This window comes from Heloderma suspectum, chromosome 5 (assembly GCF_057233095.1).
Source record: "Heloderma suspectum isolate Gila_16-S chromosome 5, 16-S_ref, whole genome shotgun sequence".
Classification (NCBI taxonomy): Eukaryota; Metazoa; Chordata; class Lepidosauria; order Squamata; family Helodermatidae; genus Heloderma; species Heloderma suspectum.
This window is the reverse complement of record NC_139462.1, coordinates 130,219,312-130,236,912: the sequence shown is the minus strand read 5'-3', so window position 1 is coordinate 130,236,912 and position 17,601 is coordinate 130,219,312. Positions and strand designations below refer to the sequence as shown.

Sequence of the window (17,601 nt, the reverse complement as noted above, 5' to 3'; positions counted from 1 at the left end):
TACTCACCGGAGCTTTTTCGGATGGTCAGAGGCCTAATACACTCTGGCTCGCAAGAAGAAAAGGCGGACTACTCCATAGCCTGCTGTGACCAATTAGCACAACACTTTGCAGATAAAATTGATTGACTCTGTGATAACTTGGAAGCCATCATTGATACAGGTCCGGTGGATGTAACTTTGGCCCCTCCTTGTCCAGTTACAATAGATACTTTTCAATTTGTACAGCCTGAGGATGTGGACAGGATCCTTGGAGAAGTGAGGCTACCACATGTGTGCTGAGCCCTTGCCCTTCCTGGATTATAAAAGCAGCCGAGTGGACTAGCTGAGTGGGCAAGGGTAATGGCGAACTCCTCTTTACGGCAAGGTGTGATTCTGTCTATTCTAACAGAGGTGCTGGTAAGACATTTAAAAAACAAAACCCTGAACCCCACTGTGCTTGATTATTTCCAGCAGGTCTCTATTATTCCATTCTTGGGCAAGGTGCTGGAGCGTGTGGTGGCTTCTCAGCTCCAGGGTCTTCCGGATGATACAGATGATCTAGATCCATTTCCATCTGGCTACTTGCCTGGTTATGGGACAGAGGCTGCTTTGGTTGTCTTGGTAGATGATCTGCACCAGGAGCTGATGGGGAGTGTCCCTCTGTTGATTCTGCTGAACCTCTCAGTGACTTTTATACCATCAACTGTAATACACTTCTGACCTGTCTGTCTGAGGTGGGACTGGGAGGCACTGTTGTACAGTGGCTGCAGTCCATCCTGGAGAGGCAATTTCAGAAAGTGGGGCTGGGGGATTCCTGTTCAAAGACGTGGCCGTTGGCCTGTGGTGTCCCTCAGGGATTCATCTTCTCCCCCATGCTATTTAACATATACATGAAATCGCTGGGAGAAATAATCTAGAATGTTGGAGTTTGGTTCCACCAGTATGCTGATGACAACCAACTCCTCTCTCCTTTTCATCCAAATCCAAGGAAGCTGTTTTGGTTCTAAATCTAGTTCTAAAGTGTCTGATGTTGGTAATGGACTGGATGAGGGAGAACAAATGGAAGCTTAATCCAGACAAGACTGAGGTGCTCCTGGTTACTCAAAAGGCAGATCAGGGAATAAGGATTCAACCTGTGCTGGATGAGGGTACATTCCCCCTGAAGAAGACTCAGGCTCACAGTTTGGGTGTACTCCTGGACTCAGCCCTGAACCTGGAGGTCCGGGTTGCGGCAGTGGCCAGGTGTGCATTTGTGCGGCTGAAGCTAGTGCGCCAACTGTGCCAGTTCCTAGAGATTTCTGATCTGGCCATAGTCACACATGCCTTAGTTACATCCTGTTTGAACTACTGTAACCCGCTTACGTGAGGCTGCCTTCAAAAACTGTTCTGTAACAGAATGCTGCAGCCAGACTGTTGACCGGGGCCAGTTACAGGGAGCACGTGACTCCCTTGTTACAACAGCTTCATTGGCTACCGATCCGTTTCTGGGAGGAATTCAAAGTGCAAGTTATGACCTATACAGCTCAGGACCAGGCTATCTGGAAGACTGCCTCCTCCCATACAAGCCTGCTTGGGTCTTAGGAAGGGAGAGGCTTTTCTTTCGAGACCACCACCTTCAGAGGGGCGTTTAGTGGCAATGTGGGAAAGGGCCTTCCCAGTCGCGTCTCCCAGGTTGCGCAGTCCCCTGCTGAGGGGGCCACATTCGCTCTCTTTCTCTGCTGTCGTTCTGTCAGCAGAGATAGACCTTTTTATTCAAGCAGGCCTTGGCGCGTAAGCTGGGTTGGATGCTGCTTTTATTTTGCAATTGTTGTGTTTTGTGTTTTAATGCATTTGTTTTATTATTGTTTTAATCAAGTTTTATTTATGATTGCAAGCCACCTCATAGGCCATTTTCTTTGTAGGAAGGCAGGGGGTGTGTGTGTGTGTGAGAGAGAGAGAGAGAGAGACAGAGACAGAGAGAGAGTGAGAGAGATGATAGGCTTTTCTGCTACAAAAGCTTAGACTTTTCAAGTTAACGTATTTTGGACATTTATAGTACAATCCTATGCATAACGTCTCAGACGCAAGTCTCATTAATTTCAATAGAACTTAGTCCCAGGTGAGCATGTGCAGGATTGTAGCTTTACTGTCCATGCCACGTTTTCTTATCTATTTTTTCCTTGAAACAGGTTATGTGGTGGACCCTACGTATCTAAAAAGTATACAGTTTTGTCTTGAGGAACACAAAAACTATTGTCTCAATGGTATCTGCATATTTCATAAGGAACTAAAGATGCCCACCTGCAGGTAAACAAGTAATTCCCTGGAAAATTAGATTGTATGATGAACCTGGACATTTTTTATCTTGTTGAACTGGACCAGAAAACATCCTTGTCTGTAATCTGGCTATTAATTTATACTCTACCAGTAAACACACCTGACTTTGCATGGACTGGAATCGGCGTTAGTTGGATACAGAGAAGCCTTCAAGCAAACTTACGCAGCTGTCAAGAGTTGGACATATTGTCCCCCCCGCCCCGCCTGGGTGAAGCCATGCCCGCTGGCACCCCTAGGTACGGCCACTGCCACGGTGCACCCCAATAGCCTGAGGGAGTGGTCTGCCTCACAGCATTGGGGAGGGGAAGCCATATAATGCTGTCCCTCGGCCTAATTTCCCCTGGTTTCAAACTTTATTGACTGTAGGAATGTGCATGCAAGCAAAACAGGTTCATCAAAGTTCTCCGAATTCCACCGTGAAGTTCGTTCCATCTCATGTCTGTATCAGATTGTGATCTTCATTTTTTTCTTTTTGCGTGAACGTTTGTGTGCTTTCTTTCCCCCAGAAAAGTACGCACTTTTTTCATGCACATTTTTCAAATGTATGCATGCTGTCAAATACTCTTTTTTTTTTTTTGGTCCATGAATCACACTACAAGCCCAGTAATGTATGGACTTTGACTGCAGTTTCTGTTTGGGTCTGCATTCAGTCTGGAAGGTGAGAACTGGGTAAATCCTGATTAAAAATGCACTGAAATGAATGTCTTGTACATCCCAAATAGACTGCAAAATAGGGATGGCGGAGAATTTCTCCCCGAAACTTCGGGGGGCCGAGCGCCAACGTGTTCGGCCCCCCGAACAAGTTTCGGGGAGAAATCCTCCGCCCCCCCGCCCCCTGCCCCCCCCCCCGGGACGGGACTTACCTTCCCTGAATGTCCCTCCCGGCGGCGGGTCCGGCTGGCGGTTCGTCCGGTGTTCGAGCGGGGCGGGAGCGGCAGCCAGTCTTTCGACCGGCTGCCGCCCCCGCCATTGCAATCAAAGGAAAAAAAAAACAACCGTCCCCTGATAGGCTACGTGACGATTCACGTAGCCTATCACGGCTAGATTTGCAAAGTCAGCCATGATAGGCTACGTGAATCGTCACGTAGCCTATCACGGGTGACTTTAAAAAAAAAAAAAAGTGCGTACGCGAATGGCGGCCCCCATAGGGAGCCGCCATTCGCGTTCCTTATTTAGTTGCTGTAGTCTACGTCAATCTTTACGTAGACTACGGCGAAAATAAGGGCAACGCTATTTGCGTTGCCCTTATTTTCGCAGTAGTCTACGTAAACATTGACGTAGACTACAGCAACTAAATAAGGAACGCGAATGGCGGCTCCCTATGGGGGCCGCCATTCGCGTACGCGCTTTTTTTTTTTTTAAGTCACCCGTGATAGGCTACACGACGATTCACGTAGCCTATCACGGCTGACTTTCCAGATCTAGCCGTGATAGGCTACGTGAATCGTCACGTAGCCTATCAGGGGACTTTTTTTTTTTTTTTTTTTTACTTTCGTGTTCGCGGCCGGGCGAGGCGGGAAGCCTCCTCCCCGGCCTGAATTTCAGCCGGGCGAGGCGGGAAGCCTCCCCCCCCCTGGCCTGAACTTTGCGGGGGGAGGAGCGAAGCGCTCCCCCCCACCGCGAAAAAGCTGCGAGAAAAGGTAAGTGACTTTCGTTCACCCCTACTGCAAAAGCTACGGGCTAGATAGGACAGGCTGCCACCTAATGATTGAAGATGGTACTGCATCCTTCAAACACATGGACACATTTAATGAAAATTAATCAATGTGTTTTTAAAAGCAAATAACTCCCAGGTGCACATCCCTAGGATCCTGTTAGTATGCATGCAAAGTTTCAGTTGTCTAGGTTTCATGGTCTTGGAGTAATGGTGTCTGATAGACAGACACACATAATCTTTTATTAGATGATACAGATAGACAGGCAGACAGGCCGACAGATAGTGGCTAATGCAAAGTTAGATTGATCTTCTGGACAATCTCTTAGGATTTTTTTTTTTTCATAGGTGCCTTGCAGGTTACAGTGGTGAAAGATGTGAACATTTGATGTTAAACTCTTATACACAGTATTCCTATGAAAATTACATTGGTGCTGGGATTGGTGCTGGAATGTTGCTAATTGGAATTTTTGCTGTGATCTACTGCTACCTAAGAAAGAGGTATGGAAGACAAGAATTTGTCATATCTTTGCCTAATGTAGTTATCATAGAGTTGAAAGGCCATCTTGTCTGACCTGCTGCACTGAAATAATAAAGCTTATGTGGACATCCCCCCTGCCCCAAAGCAGGCTTTGGGTCTGCTTGTATGCCCCCCTCTCTCTCCATCAGGATCAGTGAAAAACCACATTCTGCGATACGCTAATGCAGAGAGATAGTGATGTAAAGAAGCATCAGGCACTCTGCTGCCAAGGCTCAGGAGCTTCCTTAAGCAGTCTGCCATGCTAGGAGCTGAGGTATTACACAGTAGTCTCAAGGAGCCTTAAAAATCAGCATGGGGGTGGGGGAGCAAGCGCAACTGAAAATTTCAGCCCAGCTTAATTCACCCATTTGGGGGCAGTGCAATGAAACTTGCCCCTGACGATTGAGGAGCTGACAAAGTTCTCCAAAGTTGGGGGGGGGGGGTGCTTGCTTACCTGATTTAGAAGACAAGGTGGCTGAGGACTCCCCTCTTGTTTCACTTAAGAAAAACCTTGTTATGGCTGCTTGCAGAGTCCAGGCCAGAGCCTCCAGTTGCGTGTCCTGAATCAGAATGCAGTGGGGACAGATGGAGCATTCATGGCCAGACAGGCAGCTGGAGGCTGTGGACTGGAGAGTCCTGTTGTGGTCACTGTATGAGTGGAGGCAACAAGGCTTTTTTGTATGCAAAACAAAACAAAGCACCCACTGCCCCATCAGCCACCTTGTCTTCTAAGTCAGGTAAGCAATCCCACAAAAAGCTTTGGGGGAGTTCAACTCCCCCACCACCACCAAAGCAGCCCAGGCAGCACCCACTTTTGCAGGGGAGACATGGCCCCTGTAACAATGGGGCTGGGGATTTAATCCTATCTTTAACTCAAATAGTGGCACATTCTCCTTTGAGGGGAGCTATACATGTCTGGCTGGGGCATTAGGGGAATTGTAGTTCAACATATCACGAAGGCACCAGCTTGGGGAACGCTCCTACAGAAGGCTGGTGAGAGCATAAATGCTAGAACTAGGCAGCTCAGGGGCATAAATCTGTGTACACATGCAAATGCTAGGTTAAAGGGGGAGCTCCCAATGGCCTATGTTACTTCTTTCCCTGGCTCCCCTGACAGGAGGCTTTTGCATAGCTTTGTCTGATCTGGTGTCTGGGATGGAGATGAAAGATAATTTGATGGGCGGTTGAAAATTCCCTGAAAAATGTACAATAACAGACAATAACAGAAATGAAAGCAACATTTTAAAACCTGGCTGTGTTTGGCAGAGGGGGTGAATTTCCAGCAATTGCCCACCGTGGGTGGTTCTGGGAGATGCAATTCCCAGGGGCAAAATGATAAGGACATCATCATGCCTGCACCAACATTACAAGCAGAGAGGGAACTCTCAGAAAACAGAGGAGCTTTTTCTGAGAAACAGCTTGGATACCGAGTCAATTCCAATAGCCAAGGGGAGTACACCCATTCCCTAGTACATTTATTGCAAAACACCAGCCCCTCTCTGCTGCTGTTTTCTTGTATTTTCAAATACAAAGAGGATGAAAGTGAATTCTAAATACTTGCCATACTCAGAAATGACGAAAGCAGCTTGATTCACACTGTGCTGTCTTCCGTAGGTGCAGAAAGACCCAATCTTTCTACAAAGTCTGCCAAGAGGAGGAGACCGCACTCTGAAGGTCTTCTGGGTGGTGCATTCCTTTGCGGATGAATTTGGGGAGGCTGAAATGAAATCACTACCACAGCCTGCAAAATGCTTGCTGATACCAGTGCTTTATAGACTGGTGATGGCTCAAAGAATCCTTCTCCCCTGTCTTAAGAGTTGCTTCTGAGGAGAATGCGGCAGAGAGCTCCCACAGTGGGCCAGGTGCAATGTTAAGCTGCCTGATACCAACTGAGAACATTGGTCCATCTAGTCCAGTATTGTCTACTCTGACTGGCAGCTGTTTTGTAGAGGGTAGTCTTGGGGGTGGGGTGGCTGCTGTCTGAGTCCCCTGAGTCCCCTTTACCTGGAGATTGAACATGGGACGTTCTGTATTCAAAGCTTTGGCACTATCACAAAATGGTGGCCTACAAATAGCCACCATTTTGACTGGCCAACACACAGGGAAGGAGAGATGGACAGTCCACCCAGCAAACCATTTAAGCGGCTCCACAATTCATCTTGGAGGAGGTGTGCAGGCTGCCCAAGGCAAAGGTTCAAGTCCTGCTAGGAACAAAGACCCGTAAGAGCAGTGGCGTTTTGCCTGGGAGGGGAAGGGAGGAACCAGGACAAGCAGCCAGGGAAGCCACAACTGCACTCTTCCAGGAACAATCCCTGTTAGATTATTGGGTAGAGCACTGGGAGGGGAAGCCGGCAATGCCGGTTCTAATCCCATGGGGGGAACTGTGGACTTAGAGCAGAGCCCATCTTTTCCATTGCCAATATCTAGGAGCAGGAAGGGGAGCACACATGAGCAGAAGTGTGTGCTCCCCTTCACATGCCACACAGCCATTTCCAAAGCCACCAGAGCAAACACAAAGGATGCGTGCCGTGGGCCTGCTGGCCATGCCCACCCACACGCACCACAGCTGCTCTGGCTACACAGGGAGGAACAGCACTGGTTCTGCAAATGTGCAGTCTCACGCTTTTGCCCCACCTGCAGCCCCGTGACATGAAGGGTGGATACCTGAGAGGGAACTAGAAGGCATGCATGTGTTTAGTGGCTACTTAGCCGATGGCCTGGATCCCCCTGCCCCCCTCCCTCACACTCCTCTGCTTGGCTGCCTGGCATCACTCTCCATTTCTCCCCTCCAGGCTGTGCTGGCCAACGGCATCATCTTTCACACCAGCAAGAGCCAGGCAATCCTTGCCCTTGCTGGGACTCAAGTAGACATCGCAATGATAAGGAATAGAATCTCAACCCTGTTGCGGTGTGATGAACTTCCTTTAGCCCCCACCCCACCCCCGTGCAAATCCCATTCCCCAAGCAGCTGAAGTGAGTTACAGGTAAAGGGGAGAGGGATCCCTATCTGTCCCCCCATATGACCAACACAGTGACCCTGCTGCAAAGGGAAACACTGGTACTAAACAGCAACAGCAATGGAGTGGGTTCTGGGAGCAGGGCAGATGGAGGGAGTTTCCAACCTACCAGGCACAACAGAGCTCCCGAGCCCTTCAAAGCTACATGCCAGACAGGGCAGCAGAGGCCATTTTTCCCATTGCGTCATCCCCATTCTGGGTATGGCTTCACTGATACTATCCATCAAGCAGCTTCAAAGGTACAGGGATTCTGAGAGCTTTTCTACACAAGGCATTTATTGTGCACTCATCATTCCTTACGGTTGTTTATGGGTCCTTTAGACAATGTTGTGGCTCTCCAGTTTCACTTCTGTCTTTTATGAGTATTTTTGCATGGGTTTTTAGAGTGGGAGAAATGGAGTATTATTTGAGAAAGTGAAAGAAAACTTATTTCCTTCTGCTGTAATTGCGTTATTCCACTGTACCATAGTGCTACCTAGAGGTTATGTAGTGGAAAAGCAGGAAAGGAAAACCTTTTGTGTAGAGCTCAGATCTCAATTCTGCAACGAAACTGAAAGTAGATACAGCAGACTAACAGCCTCATGTAGAAAAGCCCTGAGACATAAAAGTTGACAGCCCCAGAGAGGAACAGCTGGATGCATATTGGTTGCTGGTCTTGCTGCTGGGCTCCCTTGTGGTCTCATGGCACTGGGCATGGGAGCTTCCTTGTCTCTACCCCTATTGAGCACTGTCTGGGAACAGGCAAGGGAGACACAGGTACCATTATGAACAATGGCTGGCACCTGCATCATGTACTCTCACTCGCCTGACAGAAATGGTCAGAATGGCACCTTGGTTCTTCTACCTCACCCTCTCCCCCGCCCCACGTGGTGCCACCTCTGATATCCGAGGGGAGGAAAAGTCTGTGACCAGGAGACAATGCTTCCCCAGCCCACATCACTTGCGGGTCTGCACTGCACTTGGGTTCTGCTCCATGTGGCCAGACTGTGTTCCTGCACGGCAAAAGGGACCATGAGCATTTGGGTGGCAATAGCAATGGTTGGGATGGAGGGCTTGGCATTAGCCAACTGGATGCTTATCTCATGGGAGTTTGTAGGCACCGCCACTCTTCCCGTTAGGCACCCAAGGCATACTCTTGTCCTGCGTGGGAGACACAGTCACCTCTTATTGGGCTAGGAAGAGTTGTTTAGCCAATGCAGTTTTGCTAATGCGCCATTTCCCACATTGTAGGGGACAGAAGACATCGGAGGCATTTCCAACAGCCGTACTTCACCCATTGTGCTCACCTCTATGGGGCGCCTTAGCTTTGCATCCCCTTGCGCTGGCAGAGTGGAATTGAGGTTTCTGTTGTGCCTGGACGCTAAAAATAATTCTTACAGCTACCAATAGACTGCTGTGTGTGGTACAAACAACACCATCGATACAAAATTACAAAATGTACTTTTTATTACAATTTGTAAAATTCACTATCATCCGTACAGATGTCAAACACAATGAAGAAAAAACATTAGCACCCAAATATTAATAACATACATTGGCAAAGCGCATGCGAGCAGTATACTCAATAGTGTAATTTGTTGTTGAAGAAAAACCACTCACATAGAAAAAGAGACACCTTCCTTCCTGGAGAAAAAGAAGCATACATGTACCTAGTAATCTCTCTTCTTCAAATGCAACAGCTTATCATCATACTGATTGAATAAGCCCGCCAACTGCCTTCTTGCCCAGATTCTTTATGACAAGCCTTCTTCAATCCAACAGTCCTGTTGAACAAGGCCAACAGCTTCCTCAATGACAATGTTCTTCTTAACAAATCCCAAATATAATTTGCCTCTACTGAGTGCTTGGTGTCCTCAAACAAATATTGCACCATAAGTCTGTTGGTGAAAGCCTGAAGTCTCCTGGCTCACTCTAAAAACTAGATAGATGGATGCCCAGCACCACGACAGGCATTCTGTCATCCGAGTTCTGCGTTCCCTGGAAGGGGTGTATGTATGGCTGTTGGTGTGCTGTGATTGTCTGCAAAGATAACAGAATTCTAAGTTCCATCATGGCTGTGTAAGTTGAATAACGGAAATGGCAGAGCAGCATCCTTTGGCTCTCCATTGAGTTCAATGGGAGTGTTAATTTATGCTACCTCTTTTGCAGGCATAAAATTACACAATTAATGAAGAGGGGGTAGGACTGAGACCCAAGGAAACTTAGGATCCCAACTGAATTGCATTATTCTCCTGCCATGACCTTGTCATCACCCATTTTTGGCTCTCTTAAATTGATGTAACATTATGCTGGCACAAGCCTGATGGTATCTGGTATAGAATCTGCAAGATCTGCCAGCATAGGGAACCTGCCCCTTCCAGAAACGAGCATTTTTGTGCATGTTGGGGCTTGCCCCCATATATCGCGGCCACATGCGGATCTGGGCTGGCAGGGCGGGGCATGCGTGAACCGGGGCCCAATGGGGCTGGCTGCACGCACACCACTCCCGCTTGGATACTACCCATTGTTGGGATCCTAAAGCTCTCCAGACAACATAACTGGAGCACTGAACTGCAGCGCAGGACTGTAAATCACTTTGAACACTAAAAGATACATTTTGTTAATGGTAATTTTTAAATAAAGATGTAATCATGTGCTATCTACAAAGGCCGACAGAAAACTGGAATGCTGAGAGGTAACCACCTATAGAGGTCACTGTTGTACCATAAATCAAGGGGAAACGAGTGGGCTTTTTTTTAAATTGCTACATAGATTTCTGAAATAATTGCTCATGTTCTTTGTCCTCTCTGAACTATCCATGCTAATTAACATGCTTGCAATAAAGTCTTATTAACAATGGAACTCAGGTTGAGGTTTATTCATAGTCCCAGTGGGATCAATGAGAGATGTTAAATCTGATTTCAACAGTTATGTTTTGCCTAGAAATTAAAGCTAAATGAACCTTTGAGATATAATCTAACAACAAAGTATGCCATTACTGACTGTACACCGTAAACAACTATGCGACATCTCTGAGCACAAGCCACCTGGAAGCTCCAGGATGCAAATCCACTTCTGGGGGGAATGCACTTAACCACGGGCTTTCAGTTCTCAGGGACATCAGATCTGCCCACTGGCCCTGCCAATGTTCATACCTAATGTGTGGCTGTCAGGAGCAGGACCAGGGGAAACTGCATGACCTGGAGGGCACAGGCCCTAGTGCAGCCCCACTGCCCCTTGCAGGCCGCTAAGATTTCAGCCTTTACTTCCTCTTCTGATCCCTATTTTTCCTACAATCCTCTACCTCCTTCCCCATAGTATGTATGTCTGTAGTTTAAGAAACTTATAGGCCACCTTTCAGAATAAAATATTATTTTACAATTCAACCCAATTTTATATATAATAAAATCAACGTAAAACACATCAATAGCGAAGTAATAACCCGCAAAATATTTATTTATTTATTATTTATTTATTTCATTTCTATACCGCCCAATAGCCAAAGCTCTCTGAGAAACAATAAACAATAGAGAAACAATAAAACATGTCATTTCAGCCAGCTATTCCACCATAAAGCAAAACAAACAAAAACAGCCAAGGCCACTGAGAGCAAATGTAAACCTACCCTGCCCTCTAAACTGAAAGCAATCTGAAATGAAAGACTGGTAGTTTGAGGCTGATCGGGGATTCATGCCTACTCACAATATGGAAACTAAATGTTCCCACATTGTGTTGGGCAATGGTGGTGCCTCCTTTTTTTTCAAATGGAGTGAACCAGAAGGCACATTGTGGCTGCAGGAGGAGGGAGAACAAAGAGAAGGAGGTGTACAGGCAGCAGTGGTAAGTTAGAGCGTGGTCTTCCTTACACCGTGTGACTGACAGCACAGACCTTGGGGCGGGGGCAGGGCAGCAGCAGTGCCTGCCCCAGATAAACGAATATGGCCACCAGTATGCAATAAAACCAGAGTTGTTGTGCAGACTCACAGCATGAAGAAACTGTGCAAAATATAAAGATTCTGACTATCCCAAATATTTGAAAAATTCCTGGTAGCCTTACCAAAAGCTGTAATATATCCGTAATTCCTGGTAGCCTTACCAAAAGCTGTAATATATCCGTAATTCCTGGTAGCCTTACCAAAAGCTGTAATATATCCGTTGAGCCCAGTTATTACATTCATCCCAGATCTTGCAGGAAGATAGTCTTGACAGTCTTTCTTAAATCGTTTTTCACCAAGCCATCTCTGCTAGACTGCCCTTTTGCACCAACACCTATTTAATTTTGGAATCCTCATTAGCTACCCATGAAATTTAAAGACTTAAAATCTCATGCTGCAGTGCAACTTAAACAAATATGTCTGTGCATGCTGAAGGGCTCACTTTATTTTATTCATTCATTCATTCATTCATTTCATTCCTATACTGCCCAATGGCTAAAGCTCTCTGGGCGATTCACAAAAATTAACACCACAAGAACCACCATGTCTGCAGTTGGTTGGTAGCAGATTGGGGGAGGTCACCGGAGGTGGCACCATCTCAGGTCTTCTAGACTCTGTCAGGCTGCTTGTGGAAGCAACCCCAGGATTTAAGAGGTTTCCTGGGTGCTGGGGAAGGAACTCTCAGTTTGTGCCAGTACTCTCTGCCTAATGTAAGAATCTAGGGCCCAAACTACGTGGCTGATTTAGTGTGGAGCGACAGCACATCAGGGTCGTTCAGGATAGATGCTGTCACCAACCCACAGCAACCCCACAACTTCCCTCTGAAAAAAGTCCATTTTCAGAAAGTCCTTTTAGTTAGGGATGTTAGATAATTCTACCACTGACTCCAATGAGGCTGGATTCTAAAGAATCCGGCCCCTTGGAGTCCATGGCGGAACGGACCACCCACCCCCGCCACCCCGCGAAGTTGCCCCGGAACGGATCCTACCTGGCACCGGCCGGGTCCAGTCCGTCCGCTGCCGGTCTGCAGAAGAAGATGGTGTCCGGCGTAGCGGACACCATTTACGTCCCTTCTCTTTGCTGTGATAGGCTACGTAAATCTTTACGTAGCCTATCACGGCAAAGAGCAGGACGCAAATGGCGTCCACTATGCCATTTGCGTCCCTGCTCTTTGTCGTGATAGGCTATGTAAATATTTACGTAGCCTATCATGGCAAAGAGACGCAAATGGCGACCACTACGCCGGATGCCATTTGCGTCCGCAGACCAGCAGCGGACGGAAGTCCAGCTGCGAATGGACCTGCCTGGTGGCTCCACGGACTCGCACAGAGCGGAGCCAGCCAGGGAGGATTCCAGGGGAGGGACGGATCGCCTCCCCGCTGCTGCGGACCCCCCTAACTGGAATGGGGTAAGTTATCCGCCCATCCCTACTTTTAGTGAGCCTTTTTTCCTTGAACACAGCTCTTGTGCGGTTCCACCGCAGTGTTCCCCATCCTCCCGCATTAAATCCTGGCCATGCCTATTTGACCTGGCTGTGTGACCTGACAGTGACCTGGTCAAGGGGTGGGGCTGCCCCGTTCCCCCCACCCCATTCCCTCTTTGTCCCTATTTGCAGTAGGGCTGCTTTCCCATTCACAATATCTGTTCTCTTTCCCCCCGTTCAGAATAGCGCAATAGAGCTGTTTTATTCATTCACAATAGCAGAATAGCTGCTTCCCCCTTTCACAGTATGTAGCCTGTATTTCCCATTCATAAAAATGCAGTAGCGCTGTTTCACAACAGCGCAGTACCTGCTTTACCCATTCATAGTATGCAGCCTGTTTTTCCATTCACAAAAGCACAATACTGCCATTTCACACTAGTGCAGTAGCTGCTTTACTGATTCATAGCATACAGCCTGTTTTCCCATTCATAAAAGCACAATAATGCTGTTTGTTCATTCATTCATTCATTCATTCATTCATTCATTCATTTATTTATGGCATTTTACCCCACTCTTCAGCTAAAAAAGGCTCCTAGAGTGGCTTCAAGCATTCCCAATAGCACAGTAGCTGCTTCACCCATTCAGATTATGTAGCCTGTTTTTTTCCATTCACAGTAGTGAATCACAGTAGAAAGATCTTTTCATCTTTCACAATATCCCAATGGTGGATGAGAGGGGAGAGGTGTGGGGGAAACTACAGGGTCTTAATTCAGCGCTACAGGGGAGCATGGACAGGGGCAGGGAACAAGCCTCTCTCATTTGCTGAGCAGCACCTATGGGATTGATGACATTCAGTTCAACTCCACCCACCCAACTATGTGCTGTGTGACCTGTGAAAGTGGGTTTTTAGGTAGTATATACTTCCCTTTTCTTGCTTCCTGTGCCCCTGACGGACCAAAGCGATTTCAAGAAAATCCAGATATAACCAGAAAGCATTTCTCATTCCGTTTCCATGTAGATTGGGCCTAGGATTTCCTGTGTCCCATTGTGCTAAATAGGCATTAGTCCAAGGTACAAGATATAACCCTTTTACCTGGAACCAAGCCACATTTCGCTCAGGGACATCATTGTCAGAGTAGACATGCAGGGATTGGGCTCTTTTTCCTGCTTGTGTGTTTCCCCTGAGCTCAGCCCAGCAGATCCACCCTATCTAAGAGTATTCTCCGGCTAGTCCACTGCATCCTCCCACTACTGACAACAAGCAGTTTGGCTTTCCCACTCAAAGTTCATTCAACTTTATCATCCCTTCCCAGCAAGCTGTGTGTGCACACACAGGGAATTTGAAAAGGTGGTGACTCACTCATATTTTGTGAACCTTTTGCTGGCGTAGCTATTGGTGATAGCAGAGGTCCCAGGTTCATCTCCAGGTGGGGATGGAATGGAGAAACTCCTGCCTGGCAGTCTGGGGAGCTGCTGCCAGTTGTAGGCTAGATGGTCTGACAAGGCAGCCTCCTATGTTTCCAGATGTGCCCCCGCTATGTGCCAGGCATCTATCCCCCCATGGCCCCCTGCCCCTCATTGCAGCAGAACAGCAACACACCAACTCCCCAGTAAGTAAATGTATGCACCACTCCAGCACAAGTCCCTTAATTGAGTTTTTGTGTGCCAAACAGCTTGAAAGGGGGGGGGGGAGATTTAAGCTGCCATTGTGTGTGGCAGCGCCAAGGAAGTGGGGAAACAAATTCAGACTTAGACTTGGATGGGTTAAATAATTGGCCACATCGGTTCAGCTTGGAACAGAGCTGGTGGAGGCATAGGGTATGGATCTGTTCATTACACTCCCCACCTGCAGTCCGATCCCATCAATCTGGCCTGCTTGCCAGGAGTCAGAGGCACACCCCACGGCACAGACCATTGAAGTGAGCCCCTTTCTGCCTCCCTGGGGTGTGGCCTGGATTGCAGCCCCATGCTGAGCTGGGTCTTAATGCCACCCCCCGCACACCCACAGTCCCTTAAGGGGGACCCCCTCTTGAAGGGGAAAACGGGTCGCCCAATCCCATTCCCCTTCCCAGTGGATCCAGCCCAATGTCTTCCACACCTACAAAGTTGTGACTTAGAATTGAAAGTTAACCACCCTTACAATTACACTTGTCAAGCCAAACACATCTAAATATCACCAAGTTAATATTCTTGCAAGGGGAAGGCAAAAGCTGTGCACACTGTTGCCAATCTGTGTGCAGGTAAAATTCCTTCCCAGCCCCGTTGACCAGTGACTAACGGTAATCCATGGCAAGAAATGAGTTATCCTGGAGTGGGTGAGTGGGGAAGTCGGTGACGGCAATGCTAAAGCCACGTGGGAAGCTTTGCTCTTAACGGCCTCAGGCAGACTAGAGGGAGGGAAGTTTTCCCTCCAGTCCACCAACAAAGCCCTCTGCCCGCCAAGCCAAGTTAGTCCTGATTGGCTCCCTGCCTCCCATGTGGGTGCCCACTTGGCGCTGCTGCCGCAGCTCAGCTGCCCCCTCCCTGCCTCCCCCTTGGGACTGCGCTCCACCACAATGTTGCTCCCCAAGTAAGCCAGGAGCTTCAATTCTATGCACACTTACCTGAAAGTAAGTCTTATTGAACACAATGGGACTTTTTTCTAATATTTTTTCTAAAGTGCATAGGATTGTGCTGTAAGTGAATACAGCGGCACTTCTGAGCAGACATATGTAGGGTTGTGCTGTTAATAAAGTTCCTTTTTGCTGATGATCATACAGAAGATGGAGGCATATGGGTGGGGCGAGTAAGAAGCTAGAGAAGGTCTTTTACACATTTTGATTTTTGAGTACAAGTTATAAGAGCTGCTGTCAGTCTTCAGGCTCCCTCCTCAGCGTGGACCTCTACAAGATCAGTTTCCAAGTGGGATACTGGATGCATTTTGTCTCTCGTGCACGTAAATGTAAATGCACACAGGGAGGCAGAGGGCAGCTGGCCATATTACATGCTAGGGAGGCTTATTCTGTACTGTTAATAACACAGTGTAAGATAATCATATTTTTCTAGTATATCTGTTTTTTAAACTTTATTTTATTACATTTATGTTCTGCCTTTTCTCCAGAAGCTAAAGGTCTCCCCATTTTTATCCTCAGGGAAGAAGCTCCAGGGCTTCATCCGTGCACCCATCCCAGTTTTCACCCTTTGCCCTTTACCTTGAGAAGGCCCCTTTTCCACTTTCCTATCCCTACTCCCCTCCCTCCGCCTTGGCCTGTCCCTTGTGAGTCCCTGTTGTGGCTTGCATCAGAATGTTTCTGGATGTAGTTTAGTAAGAACCTTCAGAATATCTGAGGCCCTGCTTCCTAGAACTGGATGACTAACAGGGGAGACCAGGCAGGTTAGGAGGAGGATGTATTTAGAAAGAATCACCTAGAGATAAGAAACAGAGTGGGGGAATATTTGCATCTATGTTGACAGCAGCAGTAATACTTTTCAAGGCATTTCACTCTAACAGCCAGGTTCTACAATAGCAATGAGGATACTCTGGGGACCCTCCCTAAGCGTACCAGATTGTTGTTTTGGATTGTTGGGTGGCTCCATGCCCAAAGGAAATTAAGGTGTGAGCTGGGCAGATGGCCATGATTGTTTCGTGTGAAAGGCAGGCTTCCTGCATTCTGATGGGCCTCTTGTAACCCTACATGAATCCTGTGGAATCACATGATCATCAAAGGATCAGGTCTGAAAGCATAGACTTCAGCCCACTTATATTCACTCAAGCTGGATGTGCAGAGCCCAGTCAGATAACCAGGGTGGGGGTGGGGGTCCAAATCCAGCTCCAGCCCGCTCACCCACCTGAAGAGTTAGGCACAGACATGGACAGTTCCTAATTGTGTTCTCAGTTTGTTCTTTTGTACTGGGCAGAAATTTGGTGACTACAAGTTTTGTAGGTTGGTATAGTTCCTTTATCATGGACAAATCATTACCTGCTGACAGGGACGGGCAAGTCACCTGTAGCTTGGTTCAGCCTTGGCTCAGAAATAAACTAAGCTACTTCTCCACCCCCCCACACCCATAAATTGTGGGATCCAAAGCTGAATTAGCCCCCTCCCTGTAAAGCCCCAAATCCACTTCACCCCACTGACTCAGCCACCCAGTCCTCCTGTTATAATAGACATTCCCCTAAGAATAGGCGTAGTGTCTTAGGAATTAATTGAAATCACTTATTTGAGTATAAGACATGACTGGAGGTGAAGGGCCTCTCGCTACAAGCAGCCATCCCAACAGCTGCAGTTAACACCCAGGAGTTCTTCCCACACGCCTCTGGGAGGCTGATGCCCTCTCCGCCGACTAAAAACTCTTCATTCACCACCGTTTGATTTCATGCTCTTTACCACCTCTCCAGCCCGCCTCTTCCCATTAAATTGCAGTGGTGCCGCTCCTGGCATTACAGCAAAGGGAAGAAGGAAGGACGGGTGTATCTTCCTTTGTCCCTTCTCTGGTGTCCCGTGCCTTCCCCGATAGGCCCTGGTGGCCCTTGAGAAGAAAACCTGCATATCCAAATCACATTATTACATATGTAAATTAGCAGCAGCTGGGGTTGGATTCCGTTAGGCAAACTTCCTAAATAGAGCAAGAAGCAACGCTCCTTTTAGCTGCTCTTCTGCGGCTTTAAGATAGAACTAGAAAAATGGAAACATTTTTCCTAAGTCAGTTATTAGCATCCTGTTAGTATGGTATAGAATCTATACTATAGACTAAAAAATAAGAATGATTTCAGGATTGTCACTCCTTATCTAAAAGCA

The 17,601-nt window shown here is 47.5% G+C and overlaps 1 protein-coding gene across 1 annotated transcript; it reads left to right on the top strand.

The window, feature by feature from the left end:
- The first annotated feature begins 339 nt into the window (after nucleotides 1-339).
- On the top strand, nucleotides 340-10,319 carry EPGN (epithelial mitogen). Its single transcript, XM_084859791.1, has 5 exons — nucleotides 340-396; nucleotides 508-631; nucleotides 2,148-2,265; nucleotides 4,298-4,450; nucleotides 6,084-10,319. Exons 1-5 carry the CDS (start codon nucleotides 340-342, stop codon nucleotides 6,139-6,141), a joined length of 510 nt encoding a protein of 169 aa, XP_084715917.1. The 3' UTR covers nucleotides 6,142-10,319.
- Nucleotides 10,320-17,601: the final 7,282 nt, after the last annotated feature.